At 39.5% G+C, this 24,162-nt stretch overlaps 2 protein-coding genes and 1 non-coding gene across 3 annotated transcripts; all 3 read left to right on the forward strand.

Moving 5' to 3' along the window:
• The first annotated feature begins 559 nt into the window (after window positions 1-559).
• Window positions 560-12,046, forward strand: cops8 (COP9 signalosome subunit 8). Its single transcript, XM_085384241.1, has 7 exons — window positions 560-696; window positions 1,352-1,422; window positions 1,570-1,618; window positions 3,012-3,144; window positions 10,503-10,610; window positions 10,729-10,791; window positions 11,480-12,046. The coding sequence occupies exons 1-7, from the start codon at window positions 625-627 to the stop codon at window positions 11,557-11,559; spliced, it is 576 nt and encodes a 191-aa protein (XP_085240367.1). The 5' UTR covers window positions 560-624; the 3' UTR covers window positions 11,560-12,046.
• Window positions 4,333-9,874, forward strand: trim63b (tripartite motif containing 63b). Its single transcript, XM_085384240.1, has one exon. The coding sequence runs from the start codon at window positions 4,825-4,827 to the stop codon at window positions 5,872-5,874; it is 1,050 nt and encodes a 349-aa protein (XP_085240366.1). The 5' UTR covers window positions 4,333-4,824; the 3' UTR covers window positions 5,875-9,874.
• Window positions 12,047-13,438: 1,392 nt separating the features above from the next.
• On the forward strand, window positions 13,439-13,512 carry trnai-aau (transfer RNA isoleucine (anticodon AAU)). Its single transcript has one exon. It is a non-coding gene; the product is annotated as a tRNA-Ile (tRNA).
• The last annotated feature ends 10,650 nt before the right edge of the window (window positions 13,513-24,162 follow it).

The following is a 24,162-nucleotide window of genomic DNA, read 5'->3' on the forward strand; positions in this document are numbered from 1 at the left end:
TAGTATGCAAACAGCCACCAAACAGCCATCATAATTCATCATACAATGAGAACAGAACAAATCAACAATTGACAATGATTAATTAATATTAAAACCTGTAACATAATATATTGTTTGGAGTTTAGTCTGTTACTGTTACTATTTTTACCATTTCTTCTTGGAGCATGTAACCCACATCATTTCCTTAGGGATTAATAAAGTATTCTGATTCTGATTGTTTCAGAATACATGACCTGCCATTATCCAATGACACATCTGCTTACCTGTATCTTGTGCTCGTTTCTCCTCCTCTTCCTTTCTCTTTTTTCTAAGCTGAAGACATGATGGCTTTGAACTTTTCTTGTCCATCTTCCATTGGTTTTAATTTTACACTCTAGTATGAACACCCATCCCTCAACCCGAGGATCACCACAACATAACCTAATAAACCTACACCTTAGTTCACTTTGTCTAGGGTTTATTTAGAGGATTTCGCACAACCCAGGATTCACTGTAGTTTGCGTTTTGGCCAGCAGAGGACGCGGGTGATCACACACCCGACGTCGGACTCGTAATAATACGGCGAAGACACCAAAGAAGAAGAAGTAGAAGCAGAAGTTTCCGGTGCAACAGCTAGGCATCATCATGCCTACTGCTGTGATTATGGAGGAAAATTTTGATAAACTATTAGAGCAGTGTGAAGCCCAAGAGCTTGAGGTAAGGACTTTGTGATCTTAAATATGAACAGGAAGGTCGCAGAGATTTTGTGGCTTTGAAAGCAGGATGGGAACGCTGCGGTTTTTAGATATATTAGGCTAGCGTACTGGCTACGAAACCTAGCCTGTGTGTAGCCTACCTTAAAGCTCTGTGAAATTAACTTATCAAACACGTTTTCTCGTAGGCGAAACATTCTCATGTTAAAAATGAGATATAGGCTGTAGCAACGTGTTCATGTTGGACTGCTCTTTGCTTTACCTTTGCCTTTACTTGTCAGCAGATAGTAGGAAGTTAGCGATCATAATCTCTCCGTTAAATTGGAACATATCTGCAGGTCATGTGTTTGATTTAAGAACCTTTAAGTCTTATCTGTGTTGACAGTCTGTCTGTCTATCTGCATGCAGCCTACGGACTGACAGTTTATAGTATAAGAATAAATGAGCGAGACTAGTACTGTAATGTTAGCAGGAGCTAAAACTATTAACTGGACGCTTGCTGTTGGCTGGGTGAACATCAGCGACTATTATTTTTTCTTTATTATGACAATAATAAGACAATAATAATAACCCGTTTTCTCTGAGAAGTAACATTTGTTCAGTTTTCCGCTTGTTTTAGTTCCAATGTTTAATCGCACACCTGCATTTCTTTGTAACAGGCTCCAGGGGGCATTGCAACACCTCAGGTCTACGCTCAGCTGCTGGCGCTCTATTTACTTAATAATGACATGTAAGTCTCTGATCTCTATGTATTTATAAAAAGAAATACATTTAAATCTATATTTGGGTCTCAGATTGCAGGTAGCTGATTTAGTTGATGAGACCCTTTTTACTGCCTGTATCTGTATTATGAATGTGTTGTGTGTTTTCCTAACAGGAATAATGGCAGGTATCTGTGGAAGAGGATTCCCCAAGCAATAAAATCGGTAAGCTTGTTAAAACATGTGTAAACATTGCTAAAAAAAAATAACATTTGAGCATGTAAATGTGAACAGTAAATGCTGTTTACTTTAAAATCCAATGTTGGTTTTATTACATTTTTCAAACCTACTCATACTGTCATGTACACAGTTACTAGACACTTTGTAAGGTGCACTTTGCTAGTACTGGATGAGCCCTCTTTTGCCCTCAGAGCTGCCTTAATTCTTTGTGCATTCATAGATTCAACGAGGTGCTGGTTTTAGAGGTTTTGGTCCATGTTGACATGATGTCATCACACAGTTGGTGCAGATTTGTTGGGTGCTTATCTCTGACATAAATCTCCTATTCTGAAACCTCTCTAAACGCTGTACTTGCTTAAGATATGATGACTGTGGAGCCCATTTGATTAGCCTTCCTATCAGTTCGAAACAGTTTGACCATTCTCCTCTAAACTCTGTCATCAACAAGAAGTGGCACTCATTTGATTTTTCCTTTTTTCTGAAAATACAGTGTAAATCCAAGATGAAAAATCCCAGCAGATCAGAAGTTTCCTAAATACTCAGACCAGCCCATCTGACACCACCAACCATTCAAAGTGTCTTGTATTACCATTCTTCGTCATTCGAATACTCAATTTGAATAGCATTTTGTCTTTGTCTCGTCTTGTGTGAATGCACTAAGTTAATGTCATGTGACTGGTTGATTTAATGAGTAAAGACAAACTCATGGATTGGAGAAGTCCTTTAATGACTGAGCAGCCAGATCCATCATAGCATCACAAAGGGATGGCACAAGGAGCCAATGGTGAGAGGCTAATAAAGATTTCTTTTTCTAGTCCCTGTTTGCTTTGGATCAACTGGAGGCTTTTCATGGAGCTTTCAGAACAATATGATAATAAGGAATTATATTCTAGCTTCAAATTAGAAGTTAGAAATGTATGGTCTGTGTTTTTCATCACCTTTTTGCCATTGTGGTGCCTGCATCACATTTAATATTAAGGGCATACCACCCTGACACAACCAGTTCCATGTTTCTAGAAAAATTGCTCAACTTTAAATGTAAGTAACTAAAAACATATGTAATTGGCATTTTCACTTGTATTGCAAAATGATCTTAAGTCCTGGCAGATCAATTTGCCCCACAGGAAAAACTTTTTGGACCTGCTTAGACAACCAAGAGAGCACTATGAAATAAATGGAATTATGGTACTGCCAATCAAGTCATGACTTCTTGCCAAGTCCAAGAAAAGACAATTTAAGGATGATGGAACCATTGTGATCCAACAGTGTTACATATATATTGGGCTGTGAATGTTCTTCACAGTAGCATTAAAGCCACTACCTGGTCAAGTGTTGCATTCTGATTGTGTTTGAAATGCTTCTCACTTGTTTCCTGCAGGCAAATCCTGAATTAGCAGCTATATGGGCAGTGGGCCAGCGTATTTGGCAGAGAGACTTTCCAGGGATCTACACAGCCATTGCTGCTTATCAGTGGTCGGAGAATATTCTTCATGTCATGGAGGCCCTTAGAGGTAACCAAAAAATGTTAAGAACACTAGTTGACTTCTCGTGCCTCACGTTGACCTGTTATTACACTCTTCAGATTAATTATGCTTCCAAATATTCTTTATCTGATATATAAATTTGGCTCTGTTGAAACTAGGAACTAAGGCAACATGTTCTTTCAGCAGGTTTAAGTGAGTTCAATATTTTAAAAAAGTTTCATAAATCATTTAGAATAACTGCCAGCAGGGGGCAACAGCTGAACCCAGTCAGGGCTATGAGGCAACAAAGCAATGGGAAAATAAACAGAAACCCTCATGGTCATGAAGGGTACATCAAATAACCACAACAAGATACTTGCATATTAAGAAGGTGGTTGCGTACCTACATATTTTTCTGTTTTTCAGATCACCTTCCCAACTTCAAAGGAAACATCAGGTCATAAAGTTATATCATCTGATGGTCACAGTTCTAGCTGCATTTGTATCATGTGTCAATTACATTGTGCAACAGTTTAAGAATAGCTTCTCACTTATGTTTATGACACTGTGTGTTGATCAGATATTAATGCTCAGAACAGTATGTCATAGCACAGTTAAGCAACCACTGGTCATAACTGCTTAGTAGATGTGTGAATAAACATTAACAAAAAATGTGCAACAGTCAAGAACTGCAGCATTTATTCAAGATTACATTTTTTTGCAATCTGACTGTACTTCCAGGCACTTAATGTACTGAGTGTATTCATGACCATCATACAGCTCACACTAATTAGAATATTGCATAATATATATTTTTTCCATCAATGTGTTAAAAGAATACATTTCCAAACGTATAAATTAATCTGAATATTTTTAATAAATCTGTTTAAATCAAAGCCACAAAACGAAGACATTAAATATATTGAGAACCTAAAAAGTAATAAAATATATTATCATCTTACCTTAAATTTAATTTAACAGTCTCACTAAATTGTGGATTTTATTATTAAACTCATCAGGTTCCAGTGCTGAAGAATAAGCATTGCAAAAGAAAGAGACTAGCAGGTAAATTATCATTTAGAAAAAAGAGGCTTAAATGTTGTGTCCGTGGTAGTTTAATAAACATAATTGATCCTCAGCCATTTGCTTTTACCGGTTAGTTTAATTTAAAACGTATGAAAATTGCTTTTCTGTACAGTCACTCCATTTACTAAACAGAACCGGTTACATAAATTGGCACATTGAGCAGATAAATGAAAAGAAATCAAATGGAAAAACAGCCAAGTCACAGGATCTTGACACAGACTTGTTTACCAATAATACTGAGCCCTCTTTCTCAGGTCGAGCTCCTCTGAGCCGGTCACATGGACCCTGTTTGTCTGTACTCAGTTGGCCACTTGGGTCACTGTTAGAGGGGACTCTGCGCCCACTGGGGCATGTGACACATGCTGCAATGGGTAGGAGGGGGAGTTTCGGTGAAAAGATCCTAGGCTAGCAAGCGGGTAGGAATGCCTGGTGGAAAGGATCGGGTGTCACCAGCTGTGAGTGTGCAGTATAAAGGACAGAGCCGCTAGCTCTCAACCAGAATAGATATCAGCATTTCAAGTACGGCACACCAACAGGAGAAGTTCTTAGACGCTGTACTCTCTTTTAGCGACTCAGCTTTTAGCTTTCTCCTTGTGAGAACATAAGACTTCCTAGTCTAGGTGTACGCATAAAACTTACGAAATGGACATCCAGAGGACAGGATCTGTAGTTCGGCCCCCCAGCCCCATGGATAGCCTTGAGAAGCAGCTGAGCTGCCCCATCTGCCTGGACATGTTCACGAAGCCTGTGGTCATCCTGCCTTGCCAGCACAACCTGTGCCGTAGCTGTGCCAGTGACCTCTATGACTCGCGCAACCCGTACCGCTTTTCTGGTGGCGTCTTTCGCTGCCCTACCTGCCGGTTTGAGGTTGTGCTCGACCGCCATGGTGTGCACGGGCTTCAGCGAAACCTGTTAGTGGAAAATATCATTGACATCTACAAGCAGCAGCAAGAACTAAGTGGCAGTGGAAAGACAGAAACCAACCTGAAGCCTAAAGAGTCCAAAGAGCCAAAGTGCCAGGAACATGAGGATGAGAAAATCAACATCTACTGTGTGACCTGCCAAACACCCACCTGCTCCATGTGCAAAGTGTTTGGCCAGCATAAGGACTGTGAGGTGGCCCCTCTAACAACTGTTTATGAGACCCAGAAGGGTGAACTGAGTAATGCTATCGATACGCTGGTGACCAGCAATGGTCGCCTGCAGTCTCTGCTTAATCAGATGGAAGACGCCTGCCGTGCTGTACAGGAAAACGCTCAGCGTGCCAAGCAGGGCCTCGCTGAGCGGTTTGATCTGCTATATGCTATCCTAGAAGAGCGTAAGGGCATTTTACTTGAGCAGATTGGGAAAGAGCAAGATGAAAAGGTGGCAGCTCTGCGGGCACTGGCTCAGCGTTACGGTGAGCGACTGCAGGCCAGCTCAGAGCTGACTGATTCGGCTGTGAGGGCATTGGAGCAGAGCGGAGCTGCTGAGTTCCTGTTGGCTTCGAAGGGCCTTATCACACAGACCAAAGATGCAGCCAAAGCCTCACTGGGGGAAGAGAGGCCCGAGCCAGGCTTTGAGAAGATGGACCACTTCACTATATCAACGGAGCGTGTTGAAAGAGTCCTTGGAAAAATGGACTTTGGAGTGGTTGGAGATGATGATGAATTTGAGGATGCAGAGGAAGAGGAGGAAGAAGAGGAGGAATGATGAGAATTGGAAGTTGTTTTGAACTTAAGTACTCTTGAAGGTGTTTTGAAATAGGGCAGTGTTTGTCTTGAGGACTGAAATATTAAGGAGGTGAAAGAGGATGTGGGCTGAAACTGTTTGCCCTGTCAGTGCAATATCTAATTTCAGTGTCATATTCATTCTTTTTTTCTTAAGTTCTTTTTATACTTTTGTACCTCTAAGTCTGTTAAATGTAGAAACAGGTAGTATTTAGGAATAGTTGTTATTTTAGATTTCCTTTCTCACTTTTTTTGTGGAATTGGTGATCAACTGACCTCGATGTAATCACCAAGTCTGTTGTTACTGGTAATAAACCTGCATGAATTGAAGCAGCAATGTTCTTTATTTTTAGCTCAATGTAAGCCCAACTTAAAATATTGATTTACTTATATTAAATAAATGGGGCTTAAAAGGAAAAAAAAAACCCTACATGACTTAGGATTATTTTGGTGCTACAGACTTTTGGAGTGCTTCCATCCAAATGGTTCCCAGTCTGTTGCTGCTCTTACTTGGCAGTGGACTGTATTTAAAAATAAAGCCCCTTGCCATGTCCTGTCTGCTTTGCCTTTGCTGGTGAAAAGTGGGGGCTATTTTTAAGAGGTGAGATGGTGAGAGGTGATAGCTCACCCTGGAATAGACTGACAGGGAAGGACAAGCCAGGTCCCGTTTCTCCTGCATAAAACTCCCATCCTCCCACTCACTGATGTCTTACTCAGCACCTCCAACCCAACTCTGAAGTGTCAGAGGGGCATGCTAAGAAAGGCCTGTCCAGTTGCCACACAAGTCATTCTCTAGCGGCCAAGAGGCCATGGTAAAAATATACATCTTCCCTGAGGCTGGGTTACAGAAAAAACCCCTTGAGATGATCGGCCTTGTTGGGTCAGGAGCATTTGAATTTACAGATGGTCAGCTGCCAGAAAGTTGTTCCAACACAAGAAGCAGTTTTATAAGCTGTGTCTCTTTTTAATAGGAGTTTTTAGCATAGTGATGCACAACAAAATGGGTTTCATTTGGATTTCTTGATTTAAGAGGTTGTTTGAATCAGAACAGTATTTAAATAAATAAGGATTGTGGCTATTTGATCTCAGGCCTCCATTTCAGGGACGACACAGAGGACACCCAGTCAGTTTTTATAGTCCAACATATTTTTTTTAGTTTGTTTTTGGCTAAGCTTTTGTTTTCAGTGCAGTTTAGTTTGTCTACAAAAACTTTGTCTTTATTCGAGTCACAGTTACAGTTTGTTTTTTAAGGTTCAGGAAAAGAATTATTTAGAATAAGCTTCTGTAACATTTTAGTGAGACAGAACACCTCGCCAGAATATGATTATGAATTATTTGTTCAGGTCCCCTGAATCTTTTGGATATATTTAATGGTCCCCACCACACACAAACCCAAACACACACTGATCTCAATCAGTAGAATCACACCATTCTTCAAGCACTCTTCCTTTACATAAATAAAGATTTTTTTTATTTTTTTAATAAATTAATGGAAGAAACAAATTGGTGTATATAATGGTCAAACTTCCCTAGAGCTGGACCCACAGATCATCTCCCCCCCCCCCCCCCCCCCCCAATGCTGAAACGCCACCTACAGTCATGACTTTGGTTAAAACTCAAGCGCAGCTGTTGCGTAAACGGTGTTGACATATTTTCCAAGACATGTGTTCAGCTTCTTTTTGCCTCTTTTCGATAAGAGCAGTAACATTTAGGACAGGAAGCTCGTTGGACATCACAATGGGAACGCGCTCTTGACAATCTCCGGCCTTCCCCTACACAGCTGTCTTTTCTCATCCCACTTGTTATTGTTACTGCTGCTAACGGCTGCAGCAGACAGGAGGATGATTGTTGGTATACACACAACCCGTTGCTAGGCTATAAAACACCAAAGGCCATAACCCCAAGGCACTTGCGTGATAGCTGCTGTAGCAGCAGCGAATACCTGCCAGCGTATGTTGTTTTTGAGGCCCTGTCACTCCTACAGTAATCTCCACAGCACGTCAAGTCAGGCTAGATAAACAGGGCAGTTTGGAAGCTGAAGCCAGAGCCTGCTGATAAAGTCTTCAACGGGTCTGTGGTGTGAGCTTATTTGTGATTCGGCTTAAGCATGCTTCATTTAACAGATCTTTAATTAAGTGTACTTGATTGTGGAATTCATTTTAGCTCAAGTCAAAGTTTCCTGAACAACAAATGCAAGATTTCACTTAAAGCAAACCCAGATGGTATGATGAATTAAAGACAATTTTTTTGTTAAGACTAGCTTTGTTTGATTTTCCCAGAGCAGTTCCTGTTAGAGCTGCGTGTCATTGTGTGTTTGTTTGGGCTGGGATGAAGTGACTTGCCAAACACATACAATTACCACAAGAAAGGTTAAAAATCTGCAAAGTCAGCAGAGTGAGAAACAAAGAGCTTCTTCCAAGGCCAGTGCACTGTCTAGTTTTAAAGAAATCAGCATCAGAATTTGTTAAGTTCCTTTCCCACCACATTCTCTGAAATTTGGTCCAGGGGGCGTTGTGTAATCTTGCAGATGGACAGAGAAACAAATACCCTTACTTGACATTTACTCAGGATGTAACAATGTTGAAACTAAGACTAAAGCCATGATGCAGCTGTTCAGTTTTATTAGGATGATACGTCTCATACTTAAAACATGAAGTTGGGAAAACGCATTACTGATGATGTATGCATCATCAGTAATGCGTGAATGCATGTTGGGAGTGACAGATCTGGGTTATGGCATAAGTGAGACAGTACAAAAGATGGAAAATCCTCTCCAGCATTGACATTTCAGTATTAAGTGATGCCCCAGGGATGAGATCAGTGATGCACGCTACATGAGTGCAGCTGACCATAGCAGAACAAAGCCTCTGAATATCCATAAAACTAATCAATTACCTTAAAGTGTTAAAGTCAGTGGAAGAACACAAATTATTGCCTGAAAATGCAATAATGATTGGGCTTGAATTTATTGCATTGCATATTCAAAATGGAAATAGTTTGATAACCAGATTTCACTATTAAGGACCAAAGGCAGTGATAAATCATGTAAAAATAATAGAAGACAAAAACAATGTTCCCCCTCAATCCATGGAGAAATCAGTGAGTGATCCCAAGTGACCTGCAAAAATCATCAGATTTTGTGTACATCAGCTTTACTTTTTTCATTCAACCCATGCAAAATATTTCCAGAGTTACAGACCCTCAGAGTGCAAAGGTGTGGGTTGAAATTTGGAGCTTTTTTTTTTTTTAATCCGCTTACTGGTCCAGGATTTTAACTGCATGAGTACCAAAGAGATCCACATGACCTCTCCAGAGTTGAGGGAAAAATAAAAAACACATTAAGTTCTGTTTAAAAACTGGAGCCAAATCAATTTTACACCCACACTAAGGGTCATGGTCTAAGGAGAAAATGTTTCTGTCCAGCCCTGTAACCAGTTTTGAGCAACATTTTAATAGGATATATCATAGTTGAAATAAACTGCACCAGTTTAATGTCCACGAGAAGAAAAAAGCTTTGGTACCATAAATGTTTAATATGTTTCTGATCAGAATCAGAATCGTGTTTATTGGCCAAGTATATGTGCAGACACATACAGGGAATTTGGTTCCGGTAGATGGTGGCTCTCAAGCACAGTGATGTAAAACAAACACACACACACACACACACACACACACACACGTGTCTATATATACACATTACACATACATACACAAAGCTGTGTAAACCAACTATAAATAACGGATCTAAACTTATATACATAAAATACAGAAATGAATGAGGTGGAATGAATACTACAAAATGTACACAAGGTGCAGCTGCAGTCTGGCAGTGGGAGCAGTGTGACAGGTCAACTGTTAAGAAGGGAGATGGTGAGGGGAAAGAAACTGTTCCTGTGTCGGGTGGTCCTGGTCTGCAGGCTTCTGATCATTCAAAGGGGGGAAAAAACTCTAAAGTGTGATTCATGAATGATTGCTAGCTTGTGAAAACAAATTATACAAGCCCCCCCCCCCACCACCACCACCACCACCACCACCACCACCACACACACATTTTCATACTAGCCTCATCGTCCAGCCACAGTTCCTTTTGGGTCAGAATAATTTTCCTTAATGTATTTTGACAGTCTGTAATTCTGGCAGGTTTCATAGCATGAAGGTAAAACTGTACATGGCTTTTTAAATAAAGTTGTGCTCAGAGGGAAAGATCTATTCAGAATACTTTTTAAGTACATGTTTCATATGTAATTTAAAACAGCCTGTGAATATAGATTATTTGTGCTTTGTACGTTATGAGATGAACAGTCTGTTCAGTGGTTCATTATAATCTGATGTGTTTCTGGTTCTCAGAGCTTTGTTCCTTAGAATATAATAAATCACTCCTGAAGAATTGTTCGTCTCAGCATGTGACCTCCTGTGCTGTTGCTCATTAGAAGTGCTGTTTACACGAGACATGTTGCTTAAATATCATGTTAAAATGCTGTAACATCATACTCTCCTCGTGCCTGGAAGCTCCCAGCAAGTTGCCCTGTTTGCTGTGCACTTTAAATAGAACCAGAGCCTAGATTTAGCTCATATGCACTCCATATGCACCTATCTCATATGTCTTCACAGAGAGCACACGGCAGCGGGCGTACAGCCTTGTGGCCCAGGCGTACACTTCCATCGCAGCGGAGGATTTTGCTGCCTTTGTGGGCTACTCTGTGGAAGAGGCAGTGAAGGGTAATGTTATATCTGCTTTTTTTTTAATCAGTCAGTAATCTTGCTCTCAATTTTATCACATTACTTTATACAAAGTTATTAAGAATTTTTTTTTTTCTTTTTTCCCCTCACTTCAAAGGTGTGGTGAGCCAAGGCTGGCAGGCAGACGCCAACACCAGAATGGTGATGCCCAAAAAACCAGGTAGGTGGCAGTGTTGCTCTGTTAAACTGCGACCAGGATGTACCCAAAAGGAGCATCCAACTCCCAGGCTTCTCCTCCCCGGGGATTTTATTAGACACATAAAAATGCTGTGAGCACAGATTTAGGACTTGGGTCATGCTGACATTGTTTTTCCTTGAAATTCTTGAAGTATGTGATTATCGTCCATATAGCCCAAATTTTATCACGGTCACATGTCCGCGATTCAAAGCGTCAAGGCCTAATCCACGGGTTTGTTGATTTATGTGGACATACCAGGGGACATCTGTCTTATCTGTAATCATCAGAACTTACTGCATGACTGAAGCATCTGCTGCACACATGCATGCAACCAACCAACCCACCCACATGAATCCCCCAACTTTCTTCCTTAGTTTTTATTGGCTCTTTTAGTTGTTGATCTCACACCAGAAACGATTCTATTTAAGATGGATGTAAAAAAATTGTGCTGGCCTGGCAGGTAGTTGTTGTTTAACAGGTGAGGAATAGTCTTGAGCTCACTTCTAGATGTGAACAGTAGGTCTAACTCGAATGAGCTGAGCTTCAGAGTCCGAGCATGTGGGCTAAAGAGCTAAAACTGAAAGGATGTAAGAAGATCGATAGCATTTGGCACAAGAGGAATCTCCCTCTGACTCAACTTCTCCTCCTCCGTGTCTCTCTCCTTCAACAGATCCTCCCCCTGTCTCGTTGGTTCCAAATGAGCAGCAGTTGGCCAGACTCACTGACTACGTGGCTTTTCTTGAGAACTGATAACCCACCACAGCCACTGCCACCCGTTTTCACCCGCTCGGTACTGAGGGAGAATACAAGACTCTTCATCCTTCCTGCAGCCCTGGTTGAGACGTACACCCACCCCACCCCCCATCATCTTGCATGATTTCTCTGGGACATAGCTATTTATGTTCAGCGACTAATAAACCCTCTGCTCTTGATGTGTTGAAAATTTCAGACTGTGATGTTGTACATTTTTATGCTCTTCGCGAACCCACCTGATGTCTAGATTTGGCCGTTTTTCAAAGGAAGCTTCATTTTCCCGTCACCAACTAATTCTTTCCTCCCAGCAGAAATACACAAACCAGCTTGTACAGTCCACTCCTTCTGTTTTAGCATTTAAAGTTGGCCTTGATATAAATGTCATCGGGTAACAGGAGTCTTGGCATGCATGCATCACCGTACGGAGACCTCATTTTGAAATTTTATGTTTTGACTGGTGAATAAATATTTTGCTGTTTCTATATTTCTCGTACTGTTCTTATGAGTTTTGTCTGTAATTGGTGTTGTATTTCAGAGTCAACATACACTGTAAATGAAAGTTTGTTGTCTTCTGTGGCCCAATATGAGGAAGCAGCCCTGTATTTATGTATGATTATGGACCACCAGGTAAGTTGATATTGGAGCAAATGGATATTTATACCCCAAAATCACATAAATTGTTCTGGAAAATGAAACGAGTTGCAGTTTAATCCTGGCGGTGGAAGGCAAAACTTTAAACACACAAACATTTTTTAACATCTCTGCTAAATATAATAAACTTTTAAAGTGATGCTTTCTAATTAACATCAGAGAGCTCACGGACATTTTTATTCTGATGTCATATCTGGCTGCCATCTGTTCCTCACTGCTGCAAAATAAAAGCCTGTATAAGGCCTCTCTGTTCTGTTTTGAGGCATAATTTGAAATGTGCACTTCTCCTTTACTTTGTAGTCATTTCAGCTTTTATTGTAGCTGGCACTGGAAGGGAGAGGCAGCCATTTGATGTGATTTAGTGTGAAATCCTGGACATCGGGGCCATTCCTTGCACTTTTGTGGTTGCAAGGATCTCATTTATTTCATGGCATGGTTTGCTTTGTTTTGAAAATGCCACATTGGACACGACTGCAAGCATGAAAATTGCCCGTCTGTTTACATTTGCTGCTGTGTGTCCTTTTAAGTCTGTCTCGGTCTACAGATTTGCAGCATGTAAAGGGAACTGTGAACTTAAAGATACTTCTCAGGGACTGGCACTGAACCAGCATGACAGTATCCACCAGGTTTAGTCAACACAAACACTAAAAGGTAATGGACCATAAGGATATACACACAGATGTGTGTCCAGCAAACTATTGTGCATAAACTGCCTAAACTAAGTAAAGAGTGCTTAATTCGATTTATATCAATAATTAATGTAGTATTAAGCTGACTGGAAGTTTAGTGACTGAGGGGTCAAACTCGAGGGCCGGTGTCCTGCAGGTTTTCGATATCACACTGGGTCATCACACCTCCATCAAATGATTAGTTCATTACCAGGCCTCTGGAGAACTTCAAGATATGTTGAGGAGGTAATTTAGCTATTTAAATCAGCTGTGTTGGATCAAGCACACATCTAAAACCTGCAGGAAAACAACCCTCTAGGCCTGGAGTTCGACATCTGTGAATTAAGGAAACACTGGCTCATGTGAAATCCAGGGTTTGGAGTTTTGGGTTATTCTCACTGTTTGTGCAGGATTCAGCTGGCAGCAGAGTTAGCACTGCCCATACGGGCCAAGGACACTGTCACGAGAGGAAGCAGCCAAGAATAATTCGTATAGTGCTCACTGTACAGAAAACAAACTAACACCCGCGGAACCACCGTGAATGTGCATTGCAGCGTGGCCGGTTAGCTCAGTTGGTTAGAGCGTGGTGCTAATAACGCCAAGGTCGCGGGTTCGATCCCCGTACGGGCCAAGGTTCTCCTATTGGTAATTGAATATGTGACGCGTCGTGAGTTTTCCACGTTGTGTATGATTTCATCGACATGCAGTTCAAACAAAGTTTGTTTTGTTTTTTCAGGTTAACTGTTACAAGGACACCAGTCTTTTCCTACTTGAGACGAAAATGCCTGTATTTACGAGTTTTAATAATTAGGGTTACGTTTTTAAGTTATATATTAAGTTTAAGTTATATATTTACACTTAGTTGTCAGGCTCCTTGTAATGTTTAATTTGTTTGTGTACCTCTCTGCGCTTTTTTTTTTAATGATATTGTATTTAATGGAGCTGGGGTGTTTTCGGTTGCCGTAACATTAATTTCCCGTCTTTTAAAGGTAAATACATTTTAAACAAGTATCAAAAGCAAAAAATAAAATGGCTGTTATTGTTGTGAGCAAAAAGCAAAGAGATGGCCACATGATCCAGGATTTCAGCACTGTGAAGCTATGTAATGCTTCTAGCCAAGACCCTCTGGCTTTTAACTAACTTAGAAAACATTTCAAACCATTTGTTTCTGGAACACTTGTTAAATGGAAATAACCATTCTTGTAAGGTGACTCCACCCACATCATGTGTGTATTTTATTTTATTTCATGCAGGGTAAATTTTGCCTCCCAACCTGCCAGGTTTATACTTTCAGGGACAACGCAGCCCAAGACTTTGTTTTTTTCCATCTTTTTAAAGATGTCAAAAAACAGAGTTTCACTGAATAACTTTTAAAAACTCTGACTATTAACACAGAGTAATCTGATGTATGCAGAACACAATTCTCTAGGTTCATATGATACACAGTGATGCCAGTGCTTTGAAGTAAGGGCACAAGGTCACACTGTGTTTCCAGAATTGGCTCTGTGCTAATTACTACCATGGGTCAACGTTTATACCTCGTGCTGGTTCAGATTACTGACACATGCATAATGCCATGTGGTATACATGGCCTCATATCTGCTATCTGCATTACAATAATAAATTTGACCTCAGTGTTCTCATCTACCTTTAACTGATCCATTTTTGACACAGAGCTCTCATGTAGGAAGATTCTACAAGCACTGGTAACTTATTTTTAGATGAGGTGATCTATGGACTGAAAGTGAATGGAAAGTCATACACTTTCAATTATCCCCCTCAGACTTCAGCTTCTTTTTCTCAGAAATCTTCGCAGTCATAATATAAAGTAAGACACTTTAATTTGTCTACATATTGTTACTGTAGTAAGTGGTAGCACTCGTGGGAAGGGAAGCCAGGCCTCATATGTTTTCTCAAACTTCAATTGTCATTTTAATGAAAGCAATTTGTTTAATGGTTTCGGCCATTCTCTGCTCTTCTCATTTCTCACTGACTGTAAAATGGACCACATGAAACAGCAACCCTCTGAATGCCACGGTGAATATGTGGTGAAACACAGTTTTGCACTCTCACAATCTGAAGGCTGAGCAGGACTCCCTTGAGATGAGGCTCTGTTTGTCAGATGAAGCCAGCTTTGAATTTGATTTTTTTTTTTTAGGTTTTAAGTAAATAATAATGTCACTACACTGCAGCTACAGCAGTTAACTCGTCATGGTAGGTGTACACCAAAACCTGAACTTCAGTATGGAGAGAAAATTTGGACTGTCAGTATTAGAATGTGACATGTGCCAGTGCAGTAGTAGCACAGCAGCAATTTCACTGGCTGTGGCTTTTTTTATGACAATAATTCCCGCACACTCAGGCACTACTGTACTTACTGACCTTATCAACTTAGAGGAGGAACATTTGTGGACACAACAGACTTTTCAACCCAGCGAAAAGGATTCTGTGAATGACTTGGTGAGGATTTCTACAACATTCACAGTGGTTGTGAGCAAGTCTGTCTTTGCACACAGGATGCTTTTTCACTCTTTTTAAGTCCACTTCTTGTACACAACCATTTTCAAAGCAATGGCATTTTTTAATACACAATTTAACACTGTTCAATGAAAAATGCGGGGATAAAAAGGCAACAAAGGATGAACCAGCGTTGTGTCTTTACTGGCATTTCTTTGGTTGAATATATGGAAAATTGCAAAGATAAAACAGTTTGACAGACATAAAAATAGTATTTTTGCACCATCTAGGTGATTTTGAAAGAGCTAGCTGTGTCAAAAGGAAACAGAAAAATATACAACACAGCACCTGGACATTGATCCATCGGAAGTTCACAAACACGGCATAAGAAATTGTTTCAATGAAAGGGTGACTGTCAAGAAACCTTTGCAGCGAAACAGGGAGAAAAGGTAAAAGCCAACGGAACGTGATCAAACATGGACTGGACTACCCAGAGCACCGACTTCAATATTATCAAAACGGTGTGAGATCGTCTTGATGAAGGAGAGAAGAAAAGACAGAAACATTTTTTTTTTAAAGACGAAAGAAACCTAGAGAAGTATTTTTGAAGGCTATTTAAAGATGTTACAAGAAAGCTGCCAAAAAGAGTTCAGACACAGTTGAAGAATAAAGGCGGTTATACCAAATATTCACTTCCAAGCTTATTAGAATTGCTCAAACTCAGCTTTCCCCTTGTATTCTGTATGTCCATATGTTTTCACATGTTTCAGTAACTCACTGCACATATTTTCTTTGCAAAATATAAAGAAATGAGGGGTGGCTCATGACTTCTGTGCATTACTGTATAATTGTTTTAAACAGTCAGGAAGCACGTATTTATGTATTTCCAGGTTATATTGGACATACTAAAATGTTGCACAGATTTTTCAGCTTCACTGATCAAGAGCCACGAGTGTTCTGTAACACACGACAGCTGCTGCTACAAAAATAATCGTCAGCTCTCCATACATGCAAATGCTTTCCACATTGCAGAACACTTTGTCTTTCACATTTTCAGTTCGGCATGTTTCTTTTGAAGAGGCTGAGATAACTGTTTCCGATTCCATGTTCAACCCTCTCATTGTTGTTTGCAGTGAGTCTCTAGACAGTTTGCAGATTTTAGAAAGAATTAACATGAAAAAATAGCCCAAGGAAAGACTGGCAGACATCTGGATGTTCCTGTTTTTGTTGTTAGGGTTTTTTTTTTTAATTATTATTACATTTTGTTTTGTTTAAGAAAAAAAAACCCACAACAGCACTTGAGTCACTGGCTCAGCATCTTTTGCACAGCTGCTTATGTTTAGGTAGGAACTGTTGTGGGTGAGGTCATTTTTTCCAGGGGTCAAAAGTGACTTCTTCCTCACATGATGTTACAGACGACTGCACAGATGAGTCGAGGCGCTTTTCCTTTTAGAAGTCTGTATTTGTTTACTGTCTCTCAAAATCAGTGGCCATTTTCAAAGCTTTGTGCACTTATTTCACCAGTTATTTTCAGTCTAACTTTTCATTTCAGTGGTCAGTGGAACATTAAAAATTGTACTTAGAATCCCCAGTAAAATGATATAAGTTCTGACAAGCTCTTAAACACCACTGGCTGAAATATGATCCCTTTCTCCATGTTTCCCTTCTGCTTCTGATAAACAAGCTTCAGTGAACAAGCTTCATTGAAGAGTTGATAGATCAGCTGAATCAGGTGCATTTCCTAGGTACTGTGTCAGGTATTTGCTGGATATTTTCCTATTTCTAATGGATGTGACTGCTGCTGCTGCAAAAAAAAAAAATTTAAGGCCTGCCACTTCACCTTTTGTCCTCCATTAGTCCAGTTTTCTCATTGCTTTAAGCATGCACTGCATACCGTGTCAAGATATATATAAGTTTTCAGCTAATAGCTTTCTGGGAATCACCTTGTGGTATAAATAATTTTTTCAAGCTGTGAAACTGTTATCTTTGGCACAAAAGCCCAAATCTTTCGTTAAATGTGAAAACTATTTTGAATGAAAATTGAATTCATGTAGTATTTCCAACATTCGCCTTACAAAACTAGGATAGGCCCAAACAAAAAATGTGCACTGAGTATTTTGACATGTGGGCTTCATAACTTAAAAAAAAAAACAAGTTTCATAAAATTAAAGCTGACTTATCTTAAGACATAGTGAAAATAAAATCAAACGATCCCCCTACAATGTAATTATAATCTGATCACACATTTTTTTCAAAGTAATATGGGCTGATTAAACTTTGTGATTGTTTGTAATCTGTTTGCCTAAACAGTTTCATGTAACACTCAATCCTGCTCAGGTAACTATAAGAGCTGCATGTCACAGCCACTGTGCTGATAAACCACTGAAACTAACTTGCTGCTGTTTTAGGAGCAATCACAGGAACCGGAAGCCTGGTTGTTGATTGATGATTGATGAACTGACTGCTCTGAAATTCGGTGGGTGGTTCTGTTTATTTTATTGTAACATGTGCAGTTTGAGTCTGGTGACGCAGACGTACGAGGACAATCATAACTTCTGTTAGTATCTGGATCAGGTGGAGACAATCTGTTCAGCAGTCTCATGATAGCTGTAGAGTGTTTTTACCTCACAGGGAATGCCTTGGATGTGAAAAGAGATTACATAAAACACTGTGTACTAAAATGACCCACTGGGGGGCAGTCTTCGCCAACACTGTGATCTCAAAGTGAGCAAACTGATACAATAAATATTGTTTGCTATTTCCAGATGTCAAAACGTAAAAGACCATAAAAGCTCCCATTAAAACTAGTAGTATTTGGATAACAGCATAAAAAAAAGAAAATTCCTCTTTTTTCACGTCTCTTCTCGCTGCTCCAACTGCAGAGGGGGTGTTGTTTAAAATTTCATTAACAGCAGTAAAAGATCTTTCACATCCACACAAAAACTGTTTCCATGTGGGATGATGAGTCATAAGCATGAGACCAGAAGAAGACTCCAAGAGGATGTGGGAGACTGAACAGAGGATGGTGATGAGAAAAAACAAAGAGGATCAGAAAGGAGGAGGAGGAGATGAAAGCTGGGGCTGTGGGAGCCAAAGTGAAAGAGCTGGTAGATGTGAGGAGGGCAAAGGGAATGTTACAGAGGCACTGCTACAGGAGTGCCAAGTGGAGAAATCAACAAAAGATAAAGAAATAAAATTATATCATTCTCATGACTAGCGCAGCTGTTTCCATGACCATGTGACCTCAGTTAAGAGTTCCCAGATAATGGTCCATGGGGCTCCAAGCCCTCACATGTCCAATCTAAGAGATTTCCTAATCTGCTATTAAAAGTGGAGATATCCTGTAGGAGCAAACTTGGCTTCGACTGTGCCTCTGCCAGCCAAACTTGAATGGCTCTTTTATGAGTCCACCTTGTTTCATTCATGTCCTGCTCCCAGGGACATGACCTTCTGACTTTAAGTAATTAAAGAGGAAATTAAGGTAGGAAAATGAATACAGATCACCGGTAGAGTAAAGGGAAGACAAGCAAAAGTGTGTTGTCATTTAATACAGCTTTAAAGTTGACTTGATTTTAAAAACAAAACATTTTTAATGCCATTCATTATAAATCACCACTGAGTGCCAGAAGTCTTTTTTTTAAACTAGGACAGCTTCAGTGTTACACAATGCTTTCTGAAAAGTTTTAAGCTGAGGGAATGACATGGCTAAGGGCACACAGCAGACATGGCTCTTGCAATATGTGAGTCTCAGCCAGCTGGAACATTCATAATACACTTCTACCCCAACTGTCTGCTTTAGTTATATTTGATAAAAACTGTAAATTCTAGATATTTGGGGGTTTTCTGCTTTAAAAGAAAATATGTCTGGCAAAAATCCATGTTTATCATGCTGCAAACAAAAAACAACACTGAATGTATCCCACTAACATGTACATGTTTAAAAAAAAACAGAAATGGTAGAAATTACCAGTATTCCTAGAAGAATTTCACTCCTAACCATAATTAGGCTAAAGATCAATGCTAACCGTGCCTGTAGCACCTGTCATGTTGACTGGATGACTAATAACTCTTAAAAATGAAAAAAGGAAAAAAACAGAGTTTTTAGTCAGGCCAGGTTTTAATGGTTTTGATGGCTGGGGCCCAGTTTAGGGAGTCAATAAATAGCTGAAGCATGCAAAACAAAAAGGCACGCATTAAAAAACTGTAGTATTCTAATTCTAGTGCACTGTTTTGTATGTTGTTTGTTTTTTAACCATTAGTGCCATCTGTAACCTTTTTTTAAAAACAGGAAGTTAAACTCCTGGCATTAAGTAACTCTTTTGCATGAGTGTCTTTGACTTTGGATTTTTGATGGCAGAAGGAAAAGCTGTGCAGACCCCACTCCAAAATGCTGTACACAGGTTCAAACCATGCAGCCTCTTGCTTTGACACAATAGCACAAACCACTGTTCCACCCAAGAGTTATTTATGAGCATGTGGAAGGTTTAGTCTATGCTAAAAATGAAAATTGAAGACAGAAGCTCATTTTGTCTCATATGACATTAAATGTCAACCTATGACGTACCTAGAGGAAGGAAAGAAAGAAAGAAAGAAAGAAAGAAAGAAAGAAAGAAAGAAAGAAAGAAAGAAAGAAAGAAAGAAAGAAAGAAAGAACAGAGTGCTGCACTTTGAACACCCTGGAACAACTCCAAAAATAGCAAGAGCAAAAGGTTTTGAGTGCTTGCCCCCTTTCTCATTTCTCAATTGGCACATCCTCCATTCCTTTTCTCGCCTGCTTTCCTCGTGTCACAGTCCCTCCTTCCTGAGATGAATGTGGAAAAGGTGAGTAAAAGACACAAGGAGAGATAAGGTGAGGCAACAGGCATTTATTAAATTGTGTGTGTGTGGGTGTGTGTTTGATCTGCCTCTATCAGCTTACCACTGTTACCAGCCAGCTCACCTGCCTTTCATTAGCTCTTGTGTGTATTTTTCATCTATTCCTCCCCAGAAAGTAATTTCAGCTGTTGTGTTAACTCATAGTTTAGTTATTACTAGTCTGTCACTGCCTCTCTTGCAACATAGACAACATTCCTACCTTTTGTTTACTCAGTATGGGTTTATGACAAAATGCCTGTTGAACTAATGACATTCCCTTCATCATCAACTGTACAATGTTTAGTGCTAATTAGCAAATGTCGAAAATGTAGTAAATAAGCTGAAAAACATGCTAACATATCACCATGATGCTACAGAAACAGCAGCAAAATCAGAAGATAATAAAAGGTAAGAAAAAAAACTCACTCCATTTACTGAACTTGATTATGATTAGAATTTATACCCAGATTAAAGACCTAACCTCACCTTGTGATAAAACTTTAAAGCTCTTATAGAGTTGGCTTTAACAGTATATTAAACTGATTTACCTGTTTTTACTGTCTGTCCATTCACTGTAGGTTTCTTTAAATCACCATTTTGAAGTGCTTGTGTTCCCAAAAGATTAGTTCCAACATTTCACTCTGGTTAAAAGTAAGCCACAGTCTCTCAATGCCATATTATTATTTTAGCTTTCCCTGAATTCTCTGGGTTGTTCTGTGCAAGGCTGAGGAACATTATGTCGTGTGGCTTTATGTTCCCCCCAGATCCAAATAATAGTTTGGATCTGGATCTGTCTAATAGACAGACAATGTTATCTTTGGATATTCTGGAGGCTCAGGTTCAGTGTTGGTTTTTTTCTTATGTTTCTATTGTTTTTTACTATTCTTGGATGCTGTACAAACAATTTGGACATCTCTTCCCATTGGCACTGTGTAGCTTTAGAGAACACCCAGCAATTTAAAAAGCTATATGTTATGTATAGAACACATAATGTAAATGTCCATAGACCTGTGAATATTACACAGTATTTGCATATGGAAGAAGTCTTTATGGCCTAATTCTTAACGAGCATTAAGTTTGATGAAGATTAACAAACATCAGCTTATTTTTTATTGTGAAATTCACCGCGGTACTGCAAACATTCCATTAGACAAAGACTCAAAAACTACACAATTTTACATTGCAAAGGTCTAAAGATAAGACTGCCCGAGTATGATGTTCATCTCAAGGAGTTCAAGTGCAGTGCCTGTACAAATGATGTGAGAATTGCACAATAAATTCAAAATAATGAACTTCCTGTTTACATTGTGCTTTCTCATACACTTTGGGGGAACTTCACACATGCACATAAAAAGCAGACGTACAGAAATTTCATTTAGATTTTCTACAGGGGCTCTGTAGAGCTGAACATTTGGACATTTTCAACCACTATGAACATCTGTGCAAATTGTTTGAGCATGTAGAAAGAATAGAAGAGGGTCGTATTGACATTTGCTAAAGTTGAAGGTACACACTAAGCTGAGCACAGTCACTGAATCACAGCAGCTTAACAGACTGTGACTCATATAATTCCAGCTGTGCAGTTTTAAATTAGTTCTCACAACCTGCATGATGGTGTGATTAATAAAAGCTAAGTAGATATGGTGAGAATCATGTAGTTTATCACCAAGTGTTTGAGCTGCATGCTTCAGATCCTGTGTCAGAGTTTGAGGAACAGCTGCAACCAATATGAAGATGTGTGCAATACTAGAACTTAGAGGTGTTTTGGGAACAGTTTGTTTGGCTCACATCTACATTAATTACAGAGTTTTGCATTGTGTTCTGAGACAGACTGAAATATATTGTGTTGGGTAGCTGCTGAGCTGGCACATGTGCAGATCCCAACTTACAAAGACCAGAGGACTGCAGAAGGTCCCACATCATGTGAAGAAGAGTCTATGCATTGCAGTAAAAACACAAAGGATGTTTCAATGTGGACTTCTAAATGAAATATTTTTCCTTGTATTTTGTTTGCTGTAGCTGTATTTGTTCATTGGTTTCCTGCTTAAGGACCAGAGTATCATACAGTGGGTTGTTGACTGACTGGTGCAAACATAAAGATGGTGTGTTTTTGCTCATTTTTTCTGAACATGTCTCCTGTACTTGCATCCGCCATAAAATCTATGCCTATGACTTACAGTCAGCCTTTTCTTCTGGAAACCACCTCACCAACACAAGTGACAACCATAATTTAGCTATTGCTCACTCTTGCAATCCAGGCAGTTAGTATGCACTAAACCAGAATTAGAGGAATTTCAATGCAAAATAGACCAGACCGAATCTGGGTAAACATAAAAAGGAAAACTGAAGATTGTGGTTTACTTTGCTTCAAATTCAACAAAGGTGAAAATCTGGACTGCAGACTGTTATGGAACAAGTCTACAAAAACCACTTCCAGAGCATCTGCGGACATGTGACTTTGCACTGGTTGGCAGTCTGGAAATAAACCAAAAAACCTTAACTGACAGAATGAGCTGCTCAAATAAAAGCTGTACTTGTTTTCTGGACTTGCTGTGCGAGTGCCCCTCCTTTTTAAAATGATTGTTTCCATTTGTGCACGCCTACTTGAAGTTGACTTGTCATTGCAACTTTTCTATGGGTTCCTGTAGTAGAAGCATATAAGCAGCCCTGTAAACAACTAAAAGTATTTTTGATCAACTATGGGACAAGATTTCCTGCAACAATGAAGTGACTTGTTATCGTAAACATTCCTTCCTGTTTTCTTTTCTGAAATCAAAGCAGATTAATCTTAATTAAATTATCTACTTTGCAAACACTTTTCACACTGATGACTCAGGATGGAAGGAATGTTTTCCTGACAGACAGGAAATGGACGTAAGTTTTACTGCTGTCTGATTAAAGTACCTCAGCATGAAATGGAAAAAGGAAGCGGGGGGGGGGGGGGGGGGGGGGGGGGGGGGAACTATAATGGCAACAGTTTGTCAATTTGTTGGCTAAACAACAAATCTTCGATTTTTGTTCCTAAGACACCAAATCACTATAACGGAGAGAAGGGTTTTATGAATTTTTTACTCAGTATGAAATAAAACTGGCTTCGCAAAAATTAGACTGCTCCTGGAAAAACAAGTGGATAATCATCAATGAACAAAAAAACTCTAGGAATATGTTTTTAAGGGTCTGACAATCAATGCTAAGTTTAGCTTAAAGGCTCTGGTGGTTATAATGTTGACTTCTTGTTAGGTAGTATCTGACAAGAAAGTGAGCTATGTCATACTAAGACAGTAGTAACATCGCTCCTGTGCCACCTACAGACTGTATATAAAAGGATTTATTTGTTAGTGTATCCATTTTCTCCCACTTGTCCAATTCCAAGTCACAGGAGGGGCTGGACCTAATCCCAGCTGTCATAGAGCAAGAGGTTGGGTACACCATAGACCGGTTGGTAGTCTGTCACTGACACAGACAAATAGGCAACCACTCACTCCAACAAGCAATTTCAAATAACCAAATAATCTATCCCTTCATGACATCTCTGTAAACTCAACCTGCAGCAGGTGCAGAACATGACCCAGATGCAGATGATGCAAATGATCTTGAAACAATCATGTTAGTGACTCTAAATGTATGGCCTCACATCTTCCATACTTTTGAAGGTCTAACAAATTGCCCTTAGCTTTTGGCTATACAATAGAGATGGGTAAGAAAAATCTGCCAAAGGACCAAAGGTTTTGAACCAGCCTCATACAACAGGTAGAGAAGCCATAAAGAGATTTAAAAGTCAACACTAACATTTTCAAATCAGTTCTGATACATACTAAGAATCTAGTGTGCTTGACAAACACAAACAACAGGTGATGTTGTTACCTCTTTGTTCTTGTTTGAAACCCAAACTGTTAAACCTGCAAATAAGTATAGATAAAAGATGAAGAATTACATTCATAAAGTTTCAAATTTCCTCTTAAAAAGTGAG

The sequence above is a fragment of the Rhamphochromis longiceps genome, linkage group LG16 (genome assembly GCF_057381845.1).
Source record: "Rhamphochromis longiceps isolate RC_006_pf linkage group LG16, R_longiceps_female_GT1.1, whole genome shotgun sequence".
Lineage (NCBI taxonomy): Eukaryota > Metazoa > Chordata > Actinopteri > Cichliformes > Cichlidae > Rhamphochromis > Rhamphochromis longiceps.

Excerpts from the sequence above, each read along its gene's own strand:
- cops8 (XM_085384241.1), top strand. The coding sequence starts at position 625 with ATGCCTACTGCTGTGATTATGGAGGAAAATTTTGATAAACTATTAGAG. Across the intron at positions 697-1,351 it reads GTGAAGCCCAAGAGCTTGAG|GCTCCAGGGGGCATTGCAAC; the intron begins GTAAGGACTTTG and ends TCTTTGTAACAG. Across the intron at positions 1,619-3,011 it reads TTCCCCAAGCAATAAAATCG|GCAAATCCTGAATTAGCAGC; the intron begins GTAAGCTTGTTA and ends TGTTTCCTGCAG.
- trim63b (XM_085384240.1), top strand. The coding sequence starts at position 4,825 with ATGGACATCCAGAGGACAGGATCTGTAGTTCGGCCCCCCAGCCCCATG.